Source organism: Camelus ferus, chromosome 5 (assembly GCF_009834535.1).
Source record: "Camelus ferus isolate YT-003-E chromosome 5, BCGSAC_Cfer_1.0, whole genome shotgun sequence".
NCBI lineage: Eukaryota > Metazoa > Chordata > Mammalia > Artiodactyla > Camelidae > Camelus > Camelus ferus.
The window spans coordinates 51,279,710-51,305,969 of record NC_045700.1 but is presented as its reverse complement, the minus strand read 5'-3'; the positions used below and the strand labels follow the sequence as shown (position 1 = coordinate 51,305,969).

The following is a 26,260-nucleotide window of genomic DNA, read 5'->3' as shown; positions in this document are numbered from 1 at the left end:
CCAGGTAAAAAGCACTGTAGGAAGCAAATTAATCCTCAGTAACAAAGTAGTCACTAGAAGAGTAATTTTTCATTAAGAAATTTGAAAGTTTCAGTACTCATCCTTGTCTATCTTATTTGAACCTGAACTTAAACATACAGTGGGACCTTGATAGAATTCATCTTGTTATTCCATGAATCTAAATATAGTCACAGACTAGTTAACTGAGATAATAAGGTAAGAGAGATGTGAAGTCATAGTATAACACCAAATCTTGATTTAAAACAAAGTAAAGATATGAAAACAAATGGTTTGAATGTAAATCTAAAGTTACAACAGTTAGGAACATAACTGTCATATAGATAGAGACTATATAAAATGTAGATGTAAACATTTTACATATATGTAAATACAAATATCACACATACACACCTATATGCTGTGATTTAGGAATTGAAAATGTCACACAAGTTACTTGACAAAAATTTGCCGAACCTCTTACTTTTCTGAGTAGTGCAACAGAGGAAGTTTGGTGTTTCTCAAAACCACGTTCTTCAGGAAAGACATCCTAAGAGGGTGCCTGTAGAAAATGAATTTGCAGTTATCTAGTGTAATGCTGTTTATTATGATTCCCTCTTTGGGAATGACTGAACGTTTGCAGATTATAGGTTCTGAGAAAGCACTGCAGTCAAGAAACCTGTTTAATTGCTTCCTTTGTTTCCTATACTTACATACCAGTGGAACCCCTTTTTCTCCATCTAATAATGTCTCATTCAGTGTTTTGGGAAACACTGGAAAATGATTTGCGAGGCTGCGTGAAAATCAAGTAAAATCTTGTATTTGTTAACCCCTCCCCTAGGAACTCAAGTGTTATTACTTGGTGTCTTTTCCCAGGTAATAAAGTCCCTCTTGAAAATTTTCATCACCTTCTTTATGTCAGTCCTCAGGAAGCATCTAGATGTAGATCAGCTGACAAAAGTTTGAAAGCTACAGAGCAAGACCTGTCAGTTACAGCAGCAAGGTCCTAGGCTTTGATTTGCCATGCACCCTATCTTTCCTTCATCTTCTGCATATCATATGTGTTTAAGAAAATAAAGGCCATAGTCCAGCTTCAAATGAAACAGTTAGTACAGGGAAGAGAGTACAGCTGCTAGGGGGCACAAACACACAAATAATCAGAGACTGTTGGCAGCTCTCAAAGGTTGCTGTAGGTGAGTGAACTCTTGATGGGAGGATGGCTGCATGCATTTCTAGTGTTAACATTCTTGGGTTATTATGTAGTGACAAATTTCATTTTGAAGCAAATATCTTATCCAGGGGAAAGTACTAAAATTGATTCTTTCAATATATTTGAAATAATACTATACTTAATAATAAATTATATTTTTCCAAGTAGTGTATTTTGTCATTTGTCATGTAGAATATCTCTTTGTCTACTAGTGTTTCATTATCTCAAATGGACTTCCTAATGCTTAAGAGAAATTAGCCTGGTAGAACAGTATACTTCAGATTTTCATCCTTGTATGCCTCTGTTTTGATAAGTATGTATAAAGGATTTTCTTAAGTTGTATAGATAGAAATACATATTTTTTTTTTTTAACAAATCACTCTTTTGGTGCTTGCCAGGTCTGTGGATTTAAACTTTCTTCCATCAGTTGATCCTGAAACTGTTCTTCAGACAGGTGAGATGAAAAAAAAAAAACTTACCAGTGTTAGTCATAGTCCATTAAACCAATCATGTATTAATTGACTCCTGAAATAAACATTGACTGAGTGTATTATGTGGTAGAAACTTAATGGAAAGTTTTTCAAACTGCTCTTGGTTTAACCTGTGTTAATATACTCTACAATATAAAAAATTTGTTAATAATGATAAATTATCTCTCCTTGAAATATTTGAATTTATTTCTTAATCTGTGAAATGAAGATAAAAGTTTCTATTTCATTGGATTGCTATGAAGATCATTGAATACTCATTGTTTCTAGCATTGTATTTTTGTGTATTTTCATTTTCATTTCATTCTCTCAACAGCCCCTTGAGATAATTAGTATTATTTTCTCTATTTTGTACTTGAGGAGCCAAGGCTTAGAGAGATTAAAAAACTTGCTCAAGATCAAATAACTATTAAGCTCTATCACCACAGCATTAAAAATAGGTCTAAATCCAAAGCTAGTAGCTGTTTTACAGTCATCTGTGTAAAAACAGTTAATACTTTGTAATAGCCTTGTACATAGTGTGTGTTCAGTGCTGTGTGGCTTGTACATTCCAGTCCAAATAGCTCTAGTAGTAGTTTCACAAACTGTAGAACATGTTGGAATTCTTTTAAATGAAAATATATTTTGTTTCTAATTTATTTTTCTAGTAATAAGACGTAATTCTAATCCTACTGCATAGTAGGCAGTGTTCTAAGCACTTTACATATGCTAACTCATTTATCCTTCACCACAGCTCAGTGAAGTGTAGGTATTACTGTCATCCTAATATTAAATGGGGATACTCAGGCATTAAAAGTTTTAATAATTTATGCAGGTTTCACAGCTACTAATGATAGAGTTAGGACTTGAACCAAGGCAGTTTGGTTTCAAAGTATGGTCTTTGAAGTCATTATGTTTGTGCTGCATGGAAATGGTATCCACAAGGAAAACGTTAAAGGTACAGTTGTCAAAGTAAAAAAAAAAAAAAAAAATGTATTCTGATCCTAATGACTTTATGGAAATATATATGTGAATATATGTGTGTATATGTGTATAGAAAGACTTTGCATAAGTCTTTAAAAACAGATGTTTTATAATGTAATATAAAGAAATAAATTCTGAGTATCTTTGTTGTATTGATTCAGTTCTCCCAAGATTTTTCAGTATGATTTGGATCTTATTTCCTAGAAGAAAAAGAAATATTTGTAATCTGTGAATTTTGCTACATGTTTAGAAGATATAATAGACTGTCAGTAAAAATATTGCTTTAGATTTAAACTTAATCCCATGTTTGTATTTAACGTTTTAAAAGCTGCTTAAGCCATTGAATTAAGAAACTTTCTAGATTTGTATTTTAGAATGGAGTTTAAATGCCACTAAATTCTTTTTTACATGCTGTTAACTCAAAGTAGGGGTAGAAGGAGTTTAAAGAGGAGAGGTTTAGAACAATCTTGGATATTTGTCAGACATTGGAAATAACTCTGTCATAAAAATTCTGTTTCTATTACTGAAAGCCATTTTTTAAAAATTGAAGTATAGTTGATTTACAATTCCATGTTAGTTTCAGGTGTACCACAGAGTGATTCAAATATATATATTCATTCATATATAATTATATATATAACATAATGTATTTATATATATAGTATAATTATATACATTCTTTTTCATATTATTTTCCATTATAGGTTATTACAAGATATTGAATATAGGTTTTTGTGCTATCCAGTAGGTCCTTGTTTATCTGTTTTATATATAGTACTGTGTATATGTTAAAAAGCCATTTAAATTTAGGACATTTTCTTGAATAAAGATGAAGAGAAGAGAATTTAAATATCTGCATATTTATTGGCTCCTAAATAGTGATTGGAATAATATCCTGGAAAAACAATTTGCAGTTTATTTACTTTTTAATTTTAATATATGTAACAACTTTAGGTGTTGCACATTCTATAATTTTAATTACTCATGCATGAGAGATTTTCTGTATGAGTTTGCTGTAATCAAATAATATTGGATGTGGTTCTCAGACTGGTATGACCCCTCAAGATTCCTGGTCAATATGTTGTAGAGGTTCGTATAAGTAGAGATTATTAAAATACTATTTTGTACCAGGAAAGACTTCCCCCGTTTACTATAATCATACATTTGTTACACATCAACATTCCTTTTAGGTGCTATGATTTAAGTATATGGGTTAATACTGAAATCCTACAAGTTATTGCTTAGTATTGGTTATTACTGTCAGACAAAACATACTAATTAATACTATCAGATAGAAATCTCAGATTGTAATTGTGCTCCACAAGGAAGGAGGATTGGTTGGCACAATATCCTGAGCAGTGAATCCACCAATAACAAGATTGTGATAGATCTAGAAAATATATATTGCTATATATACACTATATATTTACTATATAGTGTAGCATATTTATTTATGACACATCTTCCTCGACTTACAGTGTAATTAGCACCCTGATAAACTATCATAAGTTGAAAATATGTCGAAAATGCATTTAATACACCTAAAGTACCAAACATCATAGCCTCGTCTAGCCCACCCTAAACTTGCTCAGAACACTTACATTAGCCTAAAGTTGGTCAAAATCATCTAAAACAAAGTATTTTTTGATAAAGTGTTGAATATCTGATACAATTTGTTGAATAATACGCTGAAAGTGAAAAACAGAATAGTTTATGGGTACAGGTTGGTTGTCAGTGAATGAGTTCTTTACCCTCATGTTCTTATTGCTGACTGGGAGCTGCAGCTCACTGCTGCTGCCCAGTATCACGAGAGAGGACTGTATCACATATTGTTAACCCAGAAAAAGAATACAAATTTTGAAGTACAGTTTCAACTGAATGCACCATCATAAAGTCAGAAAATTGTAAGTCAAACCATCTTAAGCCAGGGACCGGGATACAATTATGATATATGACATAGCATATAAATATACTATATAGTATATATATCCAAATATATGCAGTTTTCTATTTATTTATATATAAATTTAAAAATTGCATTTTAGTACTTATGACCATGGTAGGTAGGTAGGTAGGTAAACAAATAGGCAGGTACGTTCTAAAAATAAGGGGTTAGAATTGAGAAGATTAAGAAGGAAGGGTTGTATTTATGAATACTAACTATATGTATATGTATCTTTTCATTTTAAAGGACATGAATTGTTATCAGAATTACAGCAGCGCCGATTTAATGGCTCTGATGGAGGGGTCTCATGGTCTCCTATGGATGATGAACTGCTTGCACAGCCACAGGTTATGAAATTATTGGATTCACTGCGAGAGCAATATACCCGCTACCAGGAAGTTTGTAGGCAACGTAGTAAGCGTACACAGTTAGAAGAGATTCAGCAGAAAGTGATGCAGGTAGGTGTCTGATTGAATATATTTAACTCTTTTTTTATTCTAAATGTGGGGGGGGGGTTTAAATAACTGCTACTCTGTACTTGATTTTATACTAAGCCTTATTTACACTACATAGAGAACTTTAGAACTATCAAACCAGACTCTAAAATTATTTTAATATGTGTGTTTTTACATGATAGTATTTGCCTTTAAATTATATTACTTTTACAGTGATGACATTGAGCATTCAGCTCACTCTTTCAGAATGAACTTCAGAAATAACTAGTTGCTGGAAACATTACCTGTGGTACTGTATTCTTGCAATAAATATCATTTTATTATTGATTTTGATTTATTTTAAATTTCTAATAACTTTTTAGGTTTTTGTTGTTAATTTGGGCATTATGAAGAATTTTTCTATCCTAGCAAAATGGTAACATGTAATATTAGTAATTATAATGTTAAGTTCCATTATTTTATGATACTGATAAAAATTTTGAATATATTTAATACTTATGAATTTTAAGTTCCTTTTAAAATTGATTTTTATAAGTAGACTAAAAACACAAAAAATCAGTAATACTAAGAAAGACATTTGTATATTTAGACTACGTTCTGGATTTTCATCTGTTGAATTATTAAGAAGTAAATCCTAAGTATTTCACTTAAAAAATCCAGATTAGAAGTGTCCCAATGTTTCTATCTAGATTCATTCATTAGATAAGTATTTCTTAAGTGCTAATTATGTAGAAGACCTTGTGCTAGGTTTTCTATAGAATATAGAGGTAAACTTGGGTTTTGCTATTGTTAAGCTTAAGAGGGGATGAAGTGTTAGATGTCACAAGGATATGACTGGCATTCATAGGAGGGATTATTCCTCTGGTTGCAGGTGATTCAGGAAGACTTAGTAGAAGAGGTAGTGCTTGAGCTTGTCCCCTAAAACATGTGAAATTTCACCTGACACCTCCTGAGGTTTTAAAGGAGAATTGGCATTTTGTGGAGGAGGAAGAATAGATGAATAAAGAATAACAGCATGAAATCCCAAGTTCTGTTGAAGAAAAAGACAGCAGTAGGCACCAGGGGAAGTAGTTGGCCTTTGAGTCTTGGAACTTGATCAGCGAGCACAATCTGAATCCCAGTTCCTCCACTTACTTACTGTGTGATCATGGTCACACTATTCACCCACCTGAGCCTCAGTTTGACTTCTTTCTTTCTTTTTCTTCTTCTCTTTCCCTTCCTTCTGTTTTTCATTAACTAAAATAGGGATAACAGGATCTCTTCGGAAAGGTTTATTCAAAGAACCCAACACTCGATTAATGGTAGCTATTATATTTATTCCCGTTGAACTCGATTCCAGTTTAGCTGTTGGAAATGTTCTGTAAAGGGCCAAATAGTAAATGTTTAGGCTTTTGAATCATAAAATTTTTATTGCAGCTATGGCTGTTTAACTCTGCCATTGTTACTGTGTAGTCATTATGTAAACAAATGTGTTTGGCTGTGTTCCAATAAAACTTTATTTAAAAACAGATGATAGGCTAGAATTGGCTTGCAAGCTGTAGTTTGCTGACCCTTGACTAGAGCATCAGGGGGGAAAGGGCTGAAAAGAAGGAAGAAGTTAGATCATGGAAGGTTTTGAATTCCAGGAAAAAGGATTTAAGCTTTATCTCATGATGACTACTTAGAAACTGAAGATTTCTGAGCATACATTAATTACATACAACTTTTCCTATGTATTATATTTGTAAGTTAAAGATAGCTTGTTTTAAACCCAGGTAAACTTCAGCCAAGTAGCTGAGAGTATCTTTGGAAACTATAAATATGGAATAGCATAGTGGTATACAAGTTCCCCCGTAACCTGGTCCACCCTCTTGTACCACTTCCAAGGTCTTTGCTGGCTTGGGAAGGAATTATACTTCTCAATGCCCTAGCTTTCTCCTCAGTCCACTGAGGAAAACAATAATAATACCTACTAGATAGGGTTGTTATAAGGATTAAAGAAGATAGTTTTAACAAAATGTTTAGTGTCTGTCACATAATGAGTTTTTTTTTTTTAATGTCTATTTGTTCACCCATTTTTTAAAAAGTGAATATCTACAATAGTTTGACATTGTGCTAGGTGGAATGTAGTAGTAAGTAAAAACAGATAAGGTTCCCACCTTAATGGTACATGATTACATGATTACACAAATAGTTGTGAAATTGCCTCCATGCCAAGTCCCAGGAAGGAGAGTGGAGGGAATAAGGGTGAGAAAGAAGAAGATATCAGAGATGAATGATTTTTCTGGGTTGCAAGACTTGTGGATGGTGGTGTTGTCTAATTAGGGAACTCTGGACCCGGTTTGGGTGTTTGGGTGAAGAAGTTGTGGAAAATCATGAGTTTGGTTTTAGACATGTTGAATTTCAGGAGATGTTGAGACATCTAAGAGAAAAGATTTATAAAGGTAGTCCCAAACAGTTCCAGAAATGAGAAGTCTAGCCTGGTGACATACTTGTTTGCCATCTGTGTGTGAGTGGTAATTAAAGCATTGATGTGGGTGAGAATTGCCCAAGGAAGGAGCTGAGGGTAGGTGAGAAGAGGGCTTTTTCACTGAGCTTTGAGGAACTCTAGCATTGAATGATAAGATACAGGAGTGTACTCCTGAAAAGAAGGCAGCGTAGGTTTGACCAGAGATGAAAAAAAATGAAGAAAAATGTGAAGAGCTCTGTGTCATGGAAGCCAAAAGAAGAAAGCGTTTTGGGGAAGGAGTTGGGAACCCTGTTAAAAGACTGAATAAGAGGAAGACTTACCATGACCACTAAGAATCCATACAATCCAGGTCACTGATGATCCCAGGGCGTGGAGTGGCAGAGCCGGTAGCACAGTGGAGTGAATTGAGGACTGAGAGTGAGGGGTGGTGAAGGAGACACTAGGTGTAGAGACCCACTGACAGTGTTGTCCTTTGAGATGAGAAATAGAGCAATGCCCAGAAGTGGGTTGTATTAGTTTGCCAGGTCTGTGGGAGTGAAGTGCTACAGTCTAGGGGGCTTTTCTCGTACTTCTGGAGGTGAAAGTCCAGGGTCAGGGAGTTGGCAGGCTTGATTCCATCTGAGGGCAGTCAGGGAATGGTGTGCTCCAGGCCTCTCCTGGCGTGCTGATGCCCTTCTTCCCTCCGTGTCCTCACATCATCTTCCCCCATACCTCACTGTGTCCAAACTTCCTCTCCTTTTGAGGACACCAGTCGTATTAGATTAGGGCCCACTGTGATAACCTCTTTTTAATTTAATTTAATTGCCTCTTTAAAGACCCTGTTTTCAGATGTATATGGTTGCATCCTGAAGTACTAGGGGTTAGGATTTCAACATATGGATTGGGGGTGGGCAGTACAATTCAGCCCACAACTGAGAATGTGTAGTTTTGTTTGTTTGTTTGTTTGCTTGTTTGTGTAATATAGGAAACTGAGGTTTAAAGGCTAGTGAGAAGTGTCTGTTTGGAGGAAGGACGTGAGTATACAAGAGAGAAAGAATAGTTAATACTATCAAGTTCCTGACAAAGTGAAAATGGATGGACTCTAGAGCACAATTGAAGGGATTAGCTTTAGAATGAAAGAGGGAGAATTCCTCCTTTTGTAACAGGAGGGAGATGGGTAGGGTGAATCCAGAGGTGCCCCCATGTATAAGTCAGGCATCAGGAAGATGAAGAAGTTCCTGAGTGATGATTTCTTTTTCCTCCCCTCTTCACTCCCTCTCTATCCTTTTTTTTTTTTTTTTTTTTTTTTTTGATAAAGTAAGTGCCAAAGGTAATCTCCTTGGTGGTACAGGTTTGGGGGTGGGGGTACAATGGTTAAAGAGGATTAAAAGTTTAAATGGATGGGAGATGATTCTGAATTTTCTTTGTGGGGATTGGAATAGTAAAATTACCAGGGAAATGAAATTGTATTTTTAGATAGTGATGATCTTGAACTTATGGTGGAAACTTCCTGGCTTATTGTGTGACCCTGTCAATTCATGGCTGGCTGTTGACGTGTAGGCACAAGAGAACATGGGTGATGGTATTCCTTTAGCATTTGTGCTTTGCTACATCAGATTAATAGGTATGATAAAAAGACAGAGGGGCAAGGGAATTCATGTATTGACGTGCATTTTTGGAATGATGAACCAGCTCAGTTGAATAAAGAAAAAGAAATTAGAGAAAGAAGATGATGATATTTATAATGATGGTGATGATGGTAATGAGATTATTGTTAAAACCAAATAAACTTTATTACAGTTCAGTTTTCTTTATGACCATTGCATGTGAATTGGTTAGAACATTAATATTCATCATGTGATGGTTCCTGCACTCTGTTTATCACAGGTCACATTTTAGGGAAAGATCTGTTTCCTTTGCTGAAATGATCACTTAAGTTCAGCTATACAGTAACATATTGATCATGTCAGCACATTGAGAGCATAAACTGAACCATCTTTAGTCTTGCACATTTGGGGAAAATGAAGTTTTTTGTTGTTTATATGAGGACTATTATAGAATCAAAATCATAATCATAAAAAATACTTCTGCTTATGTAAAATTAGTGAAAATTGAAATTTTCCAAATCTTTTTTTACTGACTTATTACTGAAAACAAAAACATAATGAAAAAGAAACCAGTAGTTCTACTAGATAAACTGATAAGTAATAACCATTGTAGTTACCCGTCATTTATTCCCCACAGTTTAAATTGCTGCTACTACATGTAAAAGTCAGATTTCACGTGCTTGACATTTGCTTGATATGCCCTTCTGCCTGGTTTGACCTCACATTCTCTCATGCAGTCTTCAGAGATCAATCTGGCCATGAAAAAATGGTGGATAGTCACATACATTTTTGGCCTCTACAAATGTTTGTCATGGTGGATTTTAAGAGCATATCCAAGGATGTACTTTGCATAAAAATGTAACCATTTGAGAGGTCACATTGATATGGATTGTGCATGAAACTGGTTTTGCAGTAAGTTAATATTCAGATTGAGCAAGATGTCTTGATTAAAATTGAATTCTATAACCTAGTTTGGCAAACCACCATTATTAATGCATTTAAATAGACTTGTTTTCCTGGGGCATCAACCTCAATTTGCATAGTTTTTACTTGAAATAGTCATACATCGGTGTCTTCATTACTGATGTTGCATACTAAGGAAGATTACTTTCGGCATACATTAAAACTACATGTATACTTGACTATGTAACTAGCTTTTTGTGCCAAGGAGATGTCTTTGCTTTGTTGAAAATTTGAAAGTTCCATGCTGATGAATTGTTTTTTCCCAGGTAGCATGATGTATATTAACCTGCTTTTATTTCTAAAGTACTCTAAGTACTCAAAGTTTAAATGTTTATGTAATGCTGTCTTAGGTTTTTAAAAATAATATCTAACATATTAATTAGTTAAAATTTGAGATAATTTCATTCCACCCTTATTTTTAGAATTTAGAGATTTCTAATGAAATAATTTATTAAAAATTATTTAGAATACTTAAATACCATTCTGTGTCTGTTTCTGTATTGATATTCATAATATGTATGAGAATGAGCATTTGAGTCCCCAAAAGGGAATGGAAAATTGTTTCAAAATGTTTATATAAACTTCCTTAAAACCTACTTTTTATTTTAATTTTTTAAAAGCACAGAATAAAACATTTAGTTCAGGGATTTCCTTGAGAAACCTGTGGATTTTTCTGTAAAATGCAGATGTGAAACAAAGTTTATAGAGTGAATAAACATAAGGAGCTAGGCTTTTTCCTTCAGAAAAAGTGGGAGAAATCATAGAGGCTTACAATTATTAGTATCATCTACTGTGCTTAATTGTCTTACATATAATGACTGGTATAATCCTGACAACGGCCCTGTGTAGTAGGTAGTATTAACACCACTTTAAAGACGACAGGCCACCCAGTCTTTCAACTACTAGGAGCAGAGCCGGAAGTCAGAATTCAGAGGCATGCCTAATGCTTCTCCAGGCTGAACTGCTCATCTGTCTCTTTTGTGAAAGAGTATTACTTTCCACAGTCTAACAGAGACAGACAGGTTCCTAGTACCCTGCACCTCCAAAGATAGCTCATACAAAAGTGTAAAGCAGAAAGAGTGGAGATGTTGGGGAACAAAGCATTGTATTCTGAAGAGCACCTGACAGCGGTTTGTGGGTGAATTTAGTACTCTGAAAGCAGAATTTAGCTAAGTAAATTATAGCAGTTAGGTTATTCTAGTGAGTCACAGATAATACTTAAACTTACTTTGTGTTTTTGAATTTTTGCTTTCTATTATTAAAACCTTATAAGGAGAAGGTGGAAGCAATAAATATATTAATATTTAAGATACTAGGACATAAATGGGCACAGACACGAAGAGAGAAATCCCCAAAGATCATATACTGTTAGTAAGCAAACACTTGCAATTTATTCAGTCTCACTGCTATTTAGAAATGTATCTGAAGAGATTTCTGTTTTTCACTTGACAGAAGTATTTTAAAAGCAGTAGTCAGTTTGTATACCTTGAAAAGGTTATTCTCAGTTAAAACTTTTACGATTTGAATGTTTCAAATAGAAACAAGTGTTTTAGAGAGTAACTTTATAGTATATACTATTAACTGTTAACATTACATCATCATTGGACCCAAAATCTCTATTGAAAATGTTTTTCTAGGAAAATAGTAGAGAATTGGAGAGGGGGAAAAAGCTGTTATATAACTGCTATGTATATGTTCATCTTAGAATTACTTGGACTTGGTGGAAATTCTAAGTAATTCATGCTCAACAATAGAGAATTGGAGTTGTGAAAGCAGGTATAATAGTTATTTGAGGTAGTCCTTTGGGGTGGGTTGATTGGTTAGACAGATGGGAGGGAGTGAGGGAGGAAGGCAAGCAAAGAGGTTGGCCTTCTTAAAAAAGAAGTTCGCAACCATTGACAATTACAGTAACTGTAACTACATGGAAGTGAAAAATGTAGGATAGAACTTACCTGTACTCTGTGAAATTGGGCTGTAGCATTTAAATCTAGAGTAACCTGAAAATGAATGCATGTGAAAATTAATGGAAAGAAATATACATGATTTTTCCCTGTGATGTGGTACTTTCACATGATTGTTAAAATTACATGAACTGTTAGATTTTAAAACAAATATATTTTAACTTGGTGATAACTATGGAATGCACTAACAACTCTTATATAAAGTTCTAAGGTGAGCCTGTCTGTCCACTGGGTCTATAATGTGTTGCAGAGCCATCCTCATTCAATTCTTTGGAGCTGTCTCGAGTTTAGATTTAGAGCATAACCATACATCTTTTGTTGAATTCCTTATTCTAATTTAGCTTAATAAATAATTGAGCTTGGTAAAGCTTGAAAATATTATTTTTTCTGTTAGAATTACTTCACTGTGTCTGTATAGTTTTAGAATATATATGTTTGTGGGTAAACAAAACCCTTTTTCCTTCTGCATGAATTGGATCTTGGCTTTAACTGTCTAGCTCTGTTCCCTTGAAAACCTGATAAAAATTAAAATGTCGACTGTGTTACTAGGTTACAGTTCTTGCAGTAAAAATTGTTCTAGATCTGGACTAGGAGAACTGTTATGGACTAGGAGAACTGTTAATATTTGGTGGAAGGCGTAACTTCGGGCATCCTTGAGCTCAGTGACTTTTATAATGGGCATGACCCCTACGTGATACGAAGTTTTGATGCCAAAGTGTGTCCCGTATGGATCTCATCTCCTGAACTGTTGACTCGGCAGGGACTCGGCAGAAGAGAAACACCCAATGCTGCTATTCTGGCAAACATCCTTCTGAGTGTAGGTGGTGCCAGTGGGACTTCAGGTAGTCTTGTGGGTCTGAATGTTTAACTGATCCTAGGAAGACCCCTAGAGGGTATTGCAGTAGTATAATTCTATAGTTTAAAATTTTCTTTTCAAAGTGAGAAAAGCAGAATTTTAACTTTATATCAGTTAATTCATTCTGGTTTATCAATGCTTTGCAAAGAACATTAGACTATAAGTCAAGATACAAGGCTTCTAGAACTAGTTTTTAAATAATTATGTTACCTTAAGCAAGTCACTTAATCTCTCTGAAACTCAGTTTTCTTAAGTGTTAGTTTGACCTATGTCGTTTCTGATGTCCCTTCCAGTTCTAAATCCTATAATTCTCTGATTTTCTTATCATCATAAGTTAATTTTTAATCCTCTTTTATGGAAGCATTCCAGATTTCTTTTGACTTGGCAGATAGATAGCTGAAAACCTAAGGTGGTAGAGTGTGCATTCTTTCAGAGTTAGGCTTTGGAAAAGTTGTCATGTTATAGCTGTACAGTTCCAAAAGAAATGTTTACTGCCTAAACAATAGAATGTAAAGAATTTAAGTTAAAAATACTTGAGGAATAGTGGGAGGGGAAAACCAATTAGAATTAAAGTTTGGAAAGCTTTTGATTATTTTGAAATTTCATCTCAACTTCTATTCATAGGTTGTGAACTGGCTCGAAGGGCCTGGATCAGAACAACTACGAGCCCAGTGGGGGATTGGAGACTCCATTCGGGCTTCCCAAGCCCTACAGCAGAAGCATGAAGAGATCGAGAGCCAGCACAGTGTGAGAGGCTTTTTCCTTTGCAAGTTACAGTGCTGTTATTAATGTGTATAGTTAATGGCACATGTGGTACTAAGTGATAAGTTGCTATACTTTGATTTAGGGGCATGAAGTGTACGGTATATTTAATGTTTAATGGCCATCAAGTACATTTTGGCTACTTAGTACATATTCATTAGAAGTTTAGTTTTGGTTTTGTCTCCAGTATAATTTAATTATATATTTTTATAGAAACACAATTTGTAAAATTTTTAATTTAAAACTACCATAACAGAAGAGTAATAGTACAAAAATAGAACTTTCATCTGTAGTCCTGAATTTAAAAAGTATAACCTCAAGAACAGGGATTGTAAGTTAAATACAATTTATTCAGTATGTTTTTTTCAGCATAAAAGGAAGAACCGTTATGTTGGAACCTGTGAAATGCATGAAATAGTAGTTTTTTCATTTAAGGGATTTCATCTTTAAGTCTCTTACAAGTACTAATTAGGAAAATTGCAAAGACAATATATATATAGTTGGACCCTGCGAATCCACGAGTTCCACACACATCCGAGGATTCAACCAACCAGGGATTGAAAATATTCAGAAAAAAATTCCATCAAGTTCTAAAAAGCAAAACTTGAATTGTACTGTTTTAACCAATAGGTGGCACTGCATTGTCACCTTGTGACTAGGTTGTTTCATGCAGGTTGCGTGAGTTAGCTTATAATGTTTAAGATACTCTAATATTTTATTAAAAGTTTTCTCTTTGTGAATAAAAGTCAACACCTTAAAGCCTGTATTGGAATTCCGTTAGTCTTATGAAATTATAAGGACAAATTTCTAGAATATTGATTGCTTAATATGGGTAGAATTTGGAGAAATTTTTAATACGCCATGTTGTGTTAAAACAGTCAAGTATTAAATTTTACACTCTTTATAAAAACATAATTCAGAAATAAAGCTAAAAATCCAAATTGATTAGGATTTTCAGTACTAATATATGGAAAATAAAAATCCTACTAATATGTATTTTTTTGTTAAGGATTGACAATGAGAGTTTACTTGGTTTTTGAGTACTAGGCAAGCACAAAAGAAAAAATACTAAGGTATATAAAAATGATTATAGTAACTTAAATTTTAAAGTATTTTAGTTTAGTAATTTTATTTTATCTTTTTGGTGGAGGTAGATAAGTGGTAGGAAAAGCACATGATAAGAACATGCAGAAGCATAAATCTCTGAAGTTGCTTTAGGACTCTCTCAGTGTCCTCCATCCCACAGTACTGACCTCTGGTCTCCAGAGAGAATACTGGTGTGCTGTGCCTGGTAGTAAGCAGCAAAACAGGTCTACATGAAGAATCAAGACCTCATTTCTTTGTAACCTATTAGCCGAAGTGAGTTGGCAGTGTTCCCCCTAGATTAGGATTTCTGTATCATGGTAGGAAGTGTAAATACCCATCGTTTCACCAGCTGTGCAACACCACCAATTCGTACATGTTTCCAGAGTCGGTCCTGATGACCACCTCTGTCCTAGTATGTGAACATTCAAGTACATTTCTTACCTACCATCCTAATCCAGATCCCATATCTTGGGGTGTGTGTGTGTGTGTGTGTGTGTGTGTGTGTTATGAAATAATCATTTTCTATACAGTTAAATGTTCATAAGAGATACACCAGAGAATGACTATAAGAGATACACCAGAGAATGACTATAACTGAACAGACTTAGCCTGTTCACCTAAGGTTCTGTAAATTTCATATTCCCCTGTTTCTTCAGAAGGAATGTTTTGATTAATTACGTGTGTGTGTGTGTATGTATGTGTGCGTCTCAGATTTTTCCCCCCACATCCCAGAGAAACTGGTTATTTCTTTATGAAATCTCAGTTCTAATTTCAGGTGTTAGTTTTATGAAACATACTAGTTTTTAAATTGTTTACATCTTTGGTCTGGTTACTAAGGCCTGTATTTTGCAAGTTTAAACCAGGAAAAAAAGCAGCTTCAGGATGGTAATTCTTAAACCTTAGTGGTCATGAGAGTCACTTGATAAAATGCCTGTTGCAAAGCCCCACCCCTATAGACTCTGATTTAGTAGGTCAAGGGGGAGCTTAGGTATTTTTAATAAGCACCCCAGGTGAGCTGATGTAGATAGTTCTCCCTGTAACAAATACTATCCTAGGACTCTAATCCTTTTGTTTACTACTTTTCTCTGAATCATTGCTATTACTTCTTCAAAGAATTGGACCTATTTAGTTAGAGTATTAACTAAATTTGTAAGTACTATAGATAGACTGTGAAATCCCTTTCTGTTCTAGAACACAATGGTGATAATTTTCTCAGGCAGTGTTTCCTACTTTAAATCAGTCAGTCTCCATTAAGCTTTATAATCACTGTGTGGTTTTAAAAGTATTTTACATATATTACCTAACTAAATCCAAACAATATCCAATAAAGTAGGTAAGACAGATATTATCATCACTGTTGTACAGAAGGCCCTCTGTATCCATAGGTTCTGCACCTGCAGATATGGAGGGCTGGCTGTGGGGCTTGAGCATCCATGGGTTTTGGAATCCCCGGCACCAATCCCCCAAGGATACCGAGGGACAACTGTATAGAACAGGATTTCTTGACCTTAGCTTTATTGATTCATTTATTGATAAACCTTTGTTGTAGGGGCTGTCCTGTGATTGTAGGTATTTAGCAGCATCATTGGCCTCTACTCGCTGGATGCAGTAGTATCCCTCCCTCCCAGTTGTGACAGCCAAAATGTTTCTAGATACTGCAAAACATTTTCTAGGGAGCAAAATTGCCTCCAGTTGAAAATACTGTTGTTAAAAAGAAACAGCTTCTGAGAGACTGACTTGATGAAGATCACACCCTTAGTAAGGAAATAAGATACATCTTGAATGTCTTCCAGTGTTCTTTGCACTACATCGGCAGTGTTCTTTGAATATGAATACACAGATTGCATCATCCGTGTATTCATATTCAAAGATTCCATAGTAGTTCAAGCAATAAAACAAAATGGCAAATTTGAGAAACCCAGGTTTTAGGTATAGGGCACAAGAGTAGACGATGTTTAGACCAGTACCTGTTACCTACTTAATTTAATATCAACAAATCTTCAGTGCCTCATGTAAAGTGTCTTATATGTTCATTCAGTACATGCTAGTTGAACACATACTAGATGTCACATATTGTAGGCTCTTGGGTATATAGCACTGTCTTGTAATATAAACTTATATTCAAGTTGGGGAAAGAGCGAATGGAGAGCAATGTAGGAAAGGCTTCTCTGAGGTGATGACGTTTAATCGGAGACCTTGAAGTGATCTGAAGGAGTAATTCAAGCAATGGGCAATTCAGATGGAGGATGCAGCAGTGAAAACACCCTGTAACAGGTGCTTACTTGCCATGATAAAGGAAAAGCAAGTATGTTGGTGATGTTGTAGTGCAGTGAGCAAGGTAGGGAGTCACAGAAAACAAAGTTTTGAGAGGGGGAGTTGGGTCATGTGATTTTAGCCCACAAAAGGGAATTTGAAGTTTATTTTAAATGTTACATGAAATCATCGGAGGGATTTTTGAATAGAAAACTGATTCATGTTTTTAAAAGATCACCTGCTATTGAATGAAGAATAGGGAGAAGAGACAAACGATGAAATAGGAAAGTAGGAAGCTATAAGAATGGGGGCAGCAGCAGTGATGAGAAGTTGCCTGGTTCATGAAGTTGAGCCGGGAGGACTGGCTCTTGGAGGAGTCAGGTGTGTGGCCTATTGACAGTTAAGTGGGGAAAACTGGGAGAGAAGCGGGTTGGGAGGCTGGAGAATCAGAATCTTTGGGGGGTAGATTAAATTTTACACATCGACTAGTCATCCATGTGAAGATAGCTAGTAGACAGTTGGGTAGCAGTGTCTGAAATTCAGTAGATGGATCAAAGTTGAGGATTATTAATTTGCAAATTATCAGCCTATAGATGTTACTTAAAGGCATGGGACTAGATAAAAGCATTCCAAACCCAGTGAGTATTGATTTAGAAGAAAAGAGCCTTTGGTAAACTGAACCCTGGGTCACTCCTAAAATTAAGAGGGCAAGGAACCAGAAGGAAAGCCAGCAGAGGAGGGTGGAAAGGAGATGTGTGTCTCAGGAAATGAGAAAAAGTTGTTTCAAGGAGGAGGAAATGGTCAAGTGCAACTGCGAAGTCCAATAAGATAAAGACTGAGAATTTGAGAAGAGTGAGATGGACAATTCTGAGGAGAGTGAGTTGAAAAAAGAATAGGAAATGAGAAAACAGAGTGACTATAGAGAACTCCTCAAGAGAAGGGGGTGTTTTTTTTTAGTTTAATTTATCTGTAGTAAAATGCACATATCTTAAGTATTTATTTTATTTAATATAAGATATACAACTTATTTGTATGCTGATGAAAGTAATCCAGTTGAAAAGAGAGAAGATAATTACAAGAGCCAAGACTTAGTTAGACAATGGAGGGCAGTCTGTAGAGCTCAGTGGAGGGGTTGGGCTTACAATCAGGCACAGTTCCTTTGTTGTATTAGTAGGGAGGGCAAAGCATTGAGCTAAAGACACAGGCCAAGTCATAGATTTGTCAGTGAGAAAATGAAAGTTTTCTTCTGATGGCTTCCTAGTGAATTAAGAAGTTGGATTTTTGGCTGAGAGTGAAGAGGCAAAAAGAGAGTGGAGATTTAAGGAGTGAATAATCATGAGAATGGGAAACTGAATTGACTTGGGAACTGTAGTAGGGTTGCTAAAGGCTCATTTGAAGTTATTTGGTCATAACTTTAAAAAGACACCAGTCCATTTGGTTGAAGTAGTCACACAGATAGGTATTTGGAAAAGGGGGAAGTATTTTAGTATCTTTCTGACCATTATGGACATTCTTTTTTGATACTGCACTAAAATTTGAAAAATAACTGTATTTTCCCAAAAGACACCAACCCACATAGTTGTTTTTATCCATCATATTTAACTGTTCTAGGCACCCAGCAGACAGAGAAATCTTGTTTGAGGTTTTGCTGAGTGAATGTGATTGAAGGAAGGAGAGCAGGGCATGAGCATGGGTTGTGCCCCAGGAGGTAGTTACAGCCTCTGACCAAGGGTAGAAGTGAAGACATGAAGCTCCTGAGTGCTGGACGGTAAAATATGCTGAGGTCAGTGGGCTGGTGGACCTTGTGAGGCTGTAGGAGTGGACATAACTAAAGAATGTGAAATGGAGAGTGGGTAGCTGGTCGTCAAAGAATGAGATTCTTGAAATTAAGATTTAGGGGCTATAAGTAGCATGTGATAACGACAAGATTTTGTATTGGTTGGAGTAGGTAGCTGAGGTGGGGTGAGGACAGGGTAGCTGGAAATGAGGGAGGGAGTCAGGGAACTGAGAGTTCAATGTTGGATGGATGTCTACATGGTGGAAGTCAGTAGGTAGCTGGCACTGAGAGGAAGGCAGGGAAGTTCGTGCATGCAACAGGAACGGTTGGCAGAGTGTAATCTGACAACATGCATTTTACAGGAGGTGTGGTTTTTGAGAGAAGAGGAGAAGAAGAAATGGTCTGGAAATAGTAATGAGGAATGAGGCAGCCAACTCCCTCACCTCCAGCCTTGTGGTAGGTTGGCTATGGAGACAAAATTAGCAGTCATTTATGAGGGCTGCACGGTTACCTGCTTTCTCTAAGAGTGACAGGTTTCATGTAGAACAAAAAAGAGAAGGGGACCTCTAGAAGCCAGGATGAGGGAAAAGATTTTGCTATTGGCAGGAGTGAATTCCAGGGATCACAGTGGAAGGATTTGAGTGCTAGGGACTTTTTATCCTCAATTTAAATAATTTTGCTTTGGAAAATTCTCAGATATGTTACTTACCATATCCAGAGATAATAAACTGTAATGTGTAGTTCTTCAGGAACTGATTTGATCCTTTACAACATCTGTTTTACAGGAATGGTTTGCAGTGTACGTGGAACTTAATCAGCAAATTGCAGCACTCTTAAATGCTGGGGATGAGGAAGATCTTGTGGAACTGAAGTCACTGCAGCAACAACTTAGTGATGTTTGTTATCGACAGGCCAGTCAGCTGGAGTTTAGGCAGAATCTCTTACAAGCAGCTCTGGAATTTCATGGCGTTGCCCAAGACGTAAGTGTCTACTCTGATTGCTTTTCTTTTCTTCAGATTATCTGAATACTTATCTGCACATCATTTTTGCAGGTTTGCATGTCCCCTAATTATTTTTCCGGTACAATAAAGTAATTTTCTGGTGGGGGAAATAAGATAAATATCTTTGATTAAAAAAATGCTTTTTAATTTAAAATTTTAAGTTATTCTGCATGCAACTGAACTTATTTTTGTCTAAATAGTCCAAACTAATAGATATATTTCATTTTGATACTTTCTCAGTGTTCATGCTTTATAACATACATTGAATTGGAAGTTTCAATACTTTTTTACATTCTGCTGACCTGGACATACTTCTTTGTCTTTCTGATGCATGCATCTGTATGTTCTCTTTCAGAAAACATCTATTCTAATTATTTGTCCTTGTCTTTTAACAGCATAGTCTTTTTCAAGTATAATTGTAATAACCTCATTAGATATAAACCTCATTAATCATTAAACACTTTAGATGCTGATTACATCAGGGTTATCTCTTTGGTGTCCCTCTGCTTTAGTTGTCTCAGCAGTTGGATGGCTTATTAGGGATGTTGTGCGTAGATGTAGCACCAGCTGATGGAGCATCGATTCAGCAAACTTTAAAACTGCTTGAAGAGAAGCTGAAAAGTGTTGGTAAGCAGATTTTAAAAATGCTGAAAACATAAGGGTTCTTTTTTAAAGAATTATCATTTCCATAGTTAGACAAGTCAACTTATACTGAATTATGATTATTTATAAGGAACACAGAAAAAATTAGTATGAAAAAGGCTTTATTACCTTAAAGGGTGTAATTTATGCTACAATTTTTATTTTTCATTGTTGGTCAATCACCCTTCCTTCACTGGGCCTTTAGCCTTTCTTGTTTACCCAGCCATATCTACAGGTGCTATGTCTTGCATATAATATGAAGTTATTTGTAGTGCATGTATAAACTGTAATTAGCTGTGAAATGTTCTGTGGCAAACCTTGTATGCCCCAAACTGTGTTTTATGCAGTGAGTTTTGTTGCTCTATCCTAACCCTGTGAAAAAATGGTTGGTTTGGTTCTGTGCATTTGTTTCTCCGAACTGGGAATATTGCCAAGGTGACATACTCTCCCAGGAGAGGATGGTGCAGTTTCATTAAGCAAGTTCTCTCACTTGACACCAAAACCTTTTAAATTTTACTACGGTGGGAAATACGATGAATTTCCCTAGGTCATGACTGGGAGAAGTGGATAGTGGATGTAAAAATGGGAGGGCAGGGTGGTATTGAGAGGGACAGGAGGGCAAAGGGGACTGGAGGAGAAGAAGCAGAAACTCAAGGCAGAGATTTAGTAGAAAATGCTGACACATCATTGAACCAAATTAATTTTGAAGGGACTTGAGGCAGTGAGTTTGAAAATTATGTTTGTACTGTCATTTTATTTACTTATATAGTCATTAACATAATACGTCTAGTACATGTTTAGTATTTAATATGCCAAATGAAGTTTGTTTCAAAATGTCAGTTTTCTTGAGCTATACTTTTCCTTCAAAAAAGAAAAAAGAATTCCAGTGTACTTGCCTAATTTAGAGTCTTTTAAGCCTAAGTGTTACTTCTCTTTGGGTGTAAGCTGGACAGTGCCTATACTCAAAATGTTCAGTATCCTTTTACAGTGAGAATACATTACTTGAATGTTTCAAAGTCTTGCAACTCTTAAACATTTTTTTTGAACAAAGTATTTGTCTTGTTCTCCTAAAAATTGGATTACGTAAAAGGAAAATATTGGAATTTTTTCTCTTCAAAATAGAAATTCTCACACTCTCTTCCTGCTTTCAATTTTGAAAAGTAATTATTATCTATGGAAATACACCTTTTGGAAATTTTCTTTAGGGAGAATGAGTGAGAGGGAACTCCAGTTTGAGCCACATTTAAAAGGTTTTTATTGATTAAAGTATCCAGAGGGTTCCATCTCAAGATAGTTTAATGTACCAATGTTGTTATATTTGGAATCCAAGTACAGTATCTGCTGTAAGGATTTACTTGAGGGAGGGAAAGCATCTCTTGTTTAAGAGATTAAATCCAGTAACTTTTGTTTTAGATGTAGGATTGCAAGGTTTGCGTGAAAAAGGTCAAGGTCTTCTGGATCAGATCTCCAATCAGGCATCCTGGGCCTATGGAAAGGATGTAACCATTGAAAATAAAGAAAATGTGGACCACATACAAGGAGTGATGGAAGACATGCAGCTTAGGAAACAAAGGCAAAGTTTAATGTTAATTTTTGCTAAGACAACATAACATTAAAATGAAAAGTGATAGAATTTATGTTCTATAGTAGGCATGTAGTAGGTTTTTGGTGAATGTAATAATTGTTGTATATAATTGTACTAACAAATAATGACACTTTTTTCAAATAATGAGTACCTTTTCCCTTTTTACTCTCTCGTAAAAATTTCAGTTTTGCTCAGGTATATTCCACTTCATATCCCCAGTGTAGCCTATGACTCTTCTTTCTTCTAAGAAAACCCTTTTTTGGAGAATTTTGCTTTTTCCATTTTCATTTTGTTTATTTAGAGTTGCTATTAAGACTGCCATCTACATTGATCTGTTTCTTCATCTAAACGTCTCACAAATTGTCACTCATCCATTGTTCTTATTTTTGCTCTAGAAGGGTTAGACGGTATTCTCTGGGTAAGATGATGTTTAGTTTCATTTGATATTTGATATTGAACTAGGAATTTAAAGAATTCTTTGAAGATTCAGTCAGCAATGGTAATTGCAGAGTATTGCAAAGTAAAGGATTAAATTAATATATGCTAGTATACTCAATCTAGCATGATTGTGTGAAATTTTTGCACACTTAGAAATTTTAGGGTCTTCAAGAAAACCTCACAGAAACTCTCCCACTACATCACAGAGAAAATAGTCATTAGACAGAAAGTTTTTCTCCCCTCTTATCTGCAAACATATCCTTTCATTATTTATCATCACAAAGGAGGATATAGTTCTGCTCTTATCAGAGCCGTCTCCCCCCATGTCTCCTCACTCCATCAACTCCCATTCCCCATTCTGACCCCTGCTTTTCATTAAAATGCTTACATTCCTCCTATTAAAAGAAAGTTAAACAGTTACACACACACATATATACCTTTCTCTTAAACCCTTTGTCAGGAAAGAGAGCTAAATCTTTGAAGGTCTAATCTGCACTTATATAACTTGCTCACTACCTCCAATTTACTGTTCCACCCTTCTCAGTCTGACTTCTATCCTCACTGTTTCACTGAACTTTGTATTGCCACGTGTAATAAACACTTGATCTTGCTCAAAATCTAGGGAATACTTTTGGTCCCGACATTGCTTGACCACTCTGAATAGCATTAGGCACAATTGACTTTTTCTTTCTTCTTGAAACTCCTGACAGCCTTGTCTTCTTTGAAAACACCGTTATAGCTCTCATCCTGGCACTCTGTTTCTTCTTGGTTTTTTTCACTGATTTCTTGTCCTCCAGCTAATTTCACTGCTTTCAAGGTTTGTTCGGAGGCCAGATTTTCTTATTCCTCTGTCTTCTCCTTGGGCAGTCTTCACTACTTTAATGGCTTTCTTTAATATGACTATACTTAGTAGTTCTGGCTCTGACCCAGAAGCCTCTCCTGTGTTTTGGACCCATAATTCCTCTTGCTGTCTGAGTCTCTCCACCTGGATGCTCCATATATTACTTAAAACTAATACATACAGATTAGAATCCTTCTACTCCAAAACTTGTTCTTTTTCTTTAATTTCCTCTCCAGGTTAAAAATACCATCAGCTGTGGAACATGGGATTTATCCTAAGGATTTACTAAAATCCTTACTCATCCTCATCCCTTACTGCCTAATCAAATGCCTGAATTCTGCTCTCTCTGAGTCATGAACATTTCTTTTTTCATAATCTTAGCTCTTATCTGCCTCTGGCCTTGCTCCTCTACAGTCCGTTTACATAAAAGCAATTTCTGTAAAGCACACTTCTGTGTCACCTAACTTCCTTGTATAAAATTTCTCAGATGAAGTTCAGTCTCTTTGCAGTAGTGTGGGAGACCCTTCATAACCCAGTCCTGCACAATCTTACCTCCTTTTAACTTTCCCACAAAACCACACAGTTGTTTGTACTTTCCTGAATGTGTCATGCTGTTTCATGTATCCATGACTTAGAATGCTTCTTTCTTCATTTTCTGCCAAGTGGATTCCTAGTTAGTCTTCAAGACTCAGGAATGCTTATCTTTGGAAGCTTTTTTTAGATTTCTGAGGCAGGTTTGTTACTTTCCTCCCGATTCTCATACAGCTCCACAATAGTATTTATCACGTTGTTTAAAAGTCTGTCTCCCCAAATGGGACCATGTTAGTAGTGGAGACCACATTTTATGTTTTTCAGGCACATTATCCAATACCTGACAACGTGTTGAATATGTGTATAGTATTAACTTTCATCATTGGAGTGTCTTACATTGTCTTTTAGCCTAAGATTTTAAAAATACTTTCCTTCAGTCCCTTGTAGAATTACTTAACCAAGTTGCATTTCAACAATATATTATGGGTTTTTATTGAGGGGTTTCTTTAAAAAAAAAAGCCTTAAAGTGACAATGACTTCTCTATTATTATCAAGATTCTTTAAGAGCATCAACTGTGGTGGAGCCCACTGCCTCTTGGGCAACTTGGTATTGGTATTTGGTACTGCATTGAGTTTCCTCTGTCCCATCTAAAGCATATAGAACTGCAGGGGAATGAAGGGAATGGATCAGAGCTGAGCTAGATCAAGTCAGCTTAAAAGTGTAATCTGTATATTTTCCAGGCAGACCACGGCAAAATTAAAAAATGCCCTGAATTGTGTTTCTCTACACTCCGAAATCCATAGTTTCTTTTCTTAAGAACATAGATGGAGATTTTTTTTTTTAAATTAAGAATTAGATATTTCTGGATAATGTAATATAATGAAAAGTTAATTTTTAAAATTTCCTTTGAGCATCATCCTCTAAATTAATATTTGAGAAACTTTACATTTTTATTTTGAAGCTTGTTTAGTGCTAATTGGCAATGGATATTTCTTTGAGTTTTAGTGTACTACTGTGTTTATGCTTTGCTTCAGTATTTTTCAGAATCCATGCTATCCTCAAGAGGGTTTGTGATTCAGTATCATTCAGGTATTTTGAGGTTTTGATGTAATGTAGATACAGTTAAAATTCTTACAAATCAAAACGAAATAGTTGCAGTCTCCATAGTATAGGACTAAGTATTTTAGTTTACTGTAAAACAAGCGTGCCAGATGGTGGTGTAATAATAGTTATCAACAAAACTGAAATATTACCCTGATTTATGTTTGGATTTATTAGATGTGAAGACATGGTAGATGTACGAAGATTAAAAATGCTTCAGATGGTGCAGTTGTTCAAATGTGAAGAAGATGCTGCCCAGGTAAAGATCAATCAGACACATTATGCACTTGTCTTTTCTTAGAAGATTGATTTTTCCTAACTATAGAAATGTACTTTTCATGGGCCTAAGAAAGTGAATTTATTAAATCAGACTCTAGTTTATCCTGTTGAAATAATGAAGTTTTGTATTCCCAGTTATGTAACTGGTCTCATTTGACTTATCTTCTCAATGAAATGCTCTGTTGAGCTAGAAATTGGGGTTGTTTGTTATTTATTGCTATTGATTTGGTTGTCAGTTATATCCCAGGGTGAAGGCTGATGTAGCACATTGCCTTTTAAACCACAGGAGGGTTTTTAAGCTAGATAAACAATTTGCTATCTTTGTGTAGTTAGCATCAGAAAATGTGGTTCCAGCCTGACTTAGAGGAAACTTACTATTTTAAGTAGTAACAAAAATCTACAGTGACATTCCAATAAGATCTATATTACAGAAACACATGATCTTCCGTTAATATAAATCATGTAATAATATTTTTAAAGGAGTGCTTCTCTTTCATAGGTCTGGTCTTTAGATTTTATGTAGCTTGGCATTGAATGAAATAAGCTGTTAAGAACAACTTGGGTTATAACTAATGTGTTAATCACATTGTACTAATCTTTCTTTTTATAAATATGCTGTTTTGATATAAGAAGTAAAGAGTTATGAATCCAGCTTCACTGTTACTTATTTTCATTTAGGCAGTAGAATGGCTAAGTGAACTTCTGGATGCTCTGCTTAAGACCCACATCAGATTGGGCGATGATGCTCAGGAAACGAAAGTTTTACTGGAAAAGCATAGAAAATTTGTTGATGTTGCACAGGTGCGAAACTGGTTTATCTTCCTTTTCTACAAACTCAGCATTTGAATAGCTTTCTGCATGATTGTAAAGTAACTTAACCCTCCAAGTCCAGTAGGGTCAGTTATGTTATTCCAGAAATATCACAGAATGAAGAATATGTCAACTGGTGCATCAAAACTAGCCTGCATAAACTGTAGAGGGATTTTCTTTCCCTGAATACAGGTTCTGTTTGCTTCCTCTGGTTCGTCATATGTATTGTGGTATTTTTTAGGCAGTAACTGTTCATTCATGAAAGTTAATGTGAACTATG

At 35.4% G+C, this 26,260-nt stretch overlaps 1 protein-coding gene across 5 annotated transcripts in view; it reads left to right on the top strand.

The window, feature by feature from the left end:
* The window catches only part of SESTD1 (SEC14 and spectrin domain containing 1), a 122,011-nt gene that overhangs the window by 78,766 nt on the left and 16,985 nt on the right, over positions 1–26,260 (top strand). For all 5 annotated transcript variants that reach the window (XM_032479845.1, XM_032479843.1, XM_032479844.1 and 2 more), the window contains 8 exons: positions 1,606–1,661; positions 4,850–5,061; positions 13,498–13,620; positions 19,537–19,731; positions 20,265–20,379; positions 21,808–21,967; positions 25,069–25,150; positions 25,849–25,971. In XM_032479845.1, the coding sequence (XP_032335736.1) occupies positions 1,606–1,661; positions 4,850–5,061; positions 13,498–13,620; positions 19,537–19,731; positions 20,265–20,379; positions 21,808–21,967; positions 25,069–25,150; positions 25,849–25,971 (1,066 nt within the window). The remainder of the gene's footprint in view (positions 1–1,605; positions 1,662–4,849; positions 5,062–13,497; positions 13,621–19,536; positions 19,732–20,264; positions 20,380–21,807; positions 21,968–25,068; positions 25,151–25,848; positions 25,972–26,260) is intronic.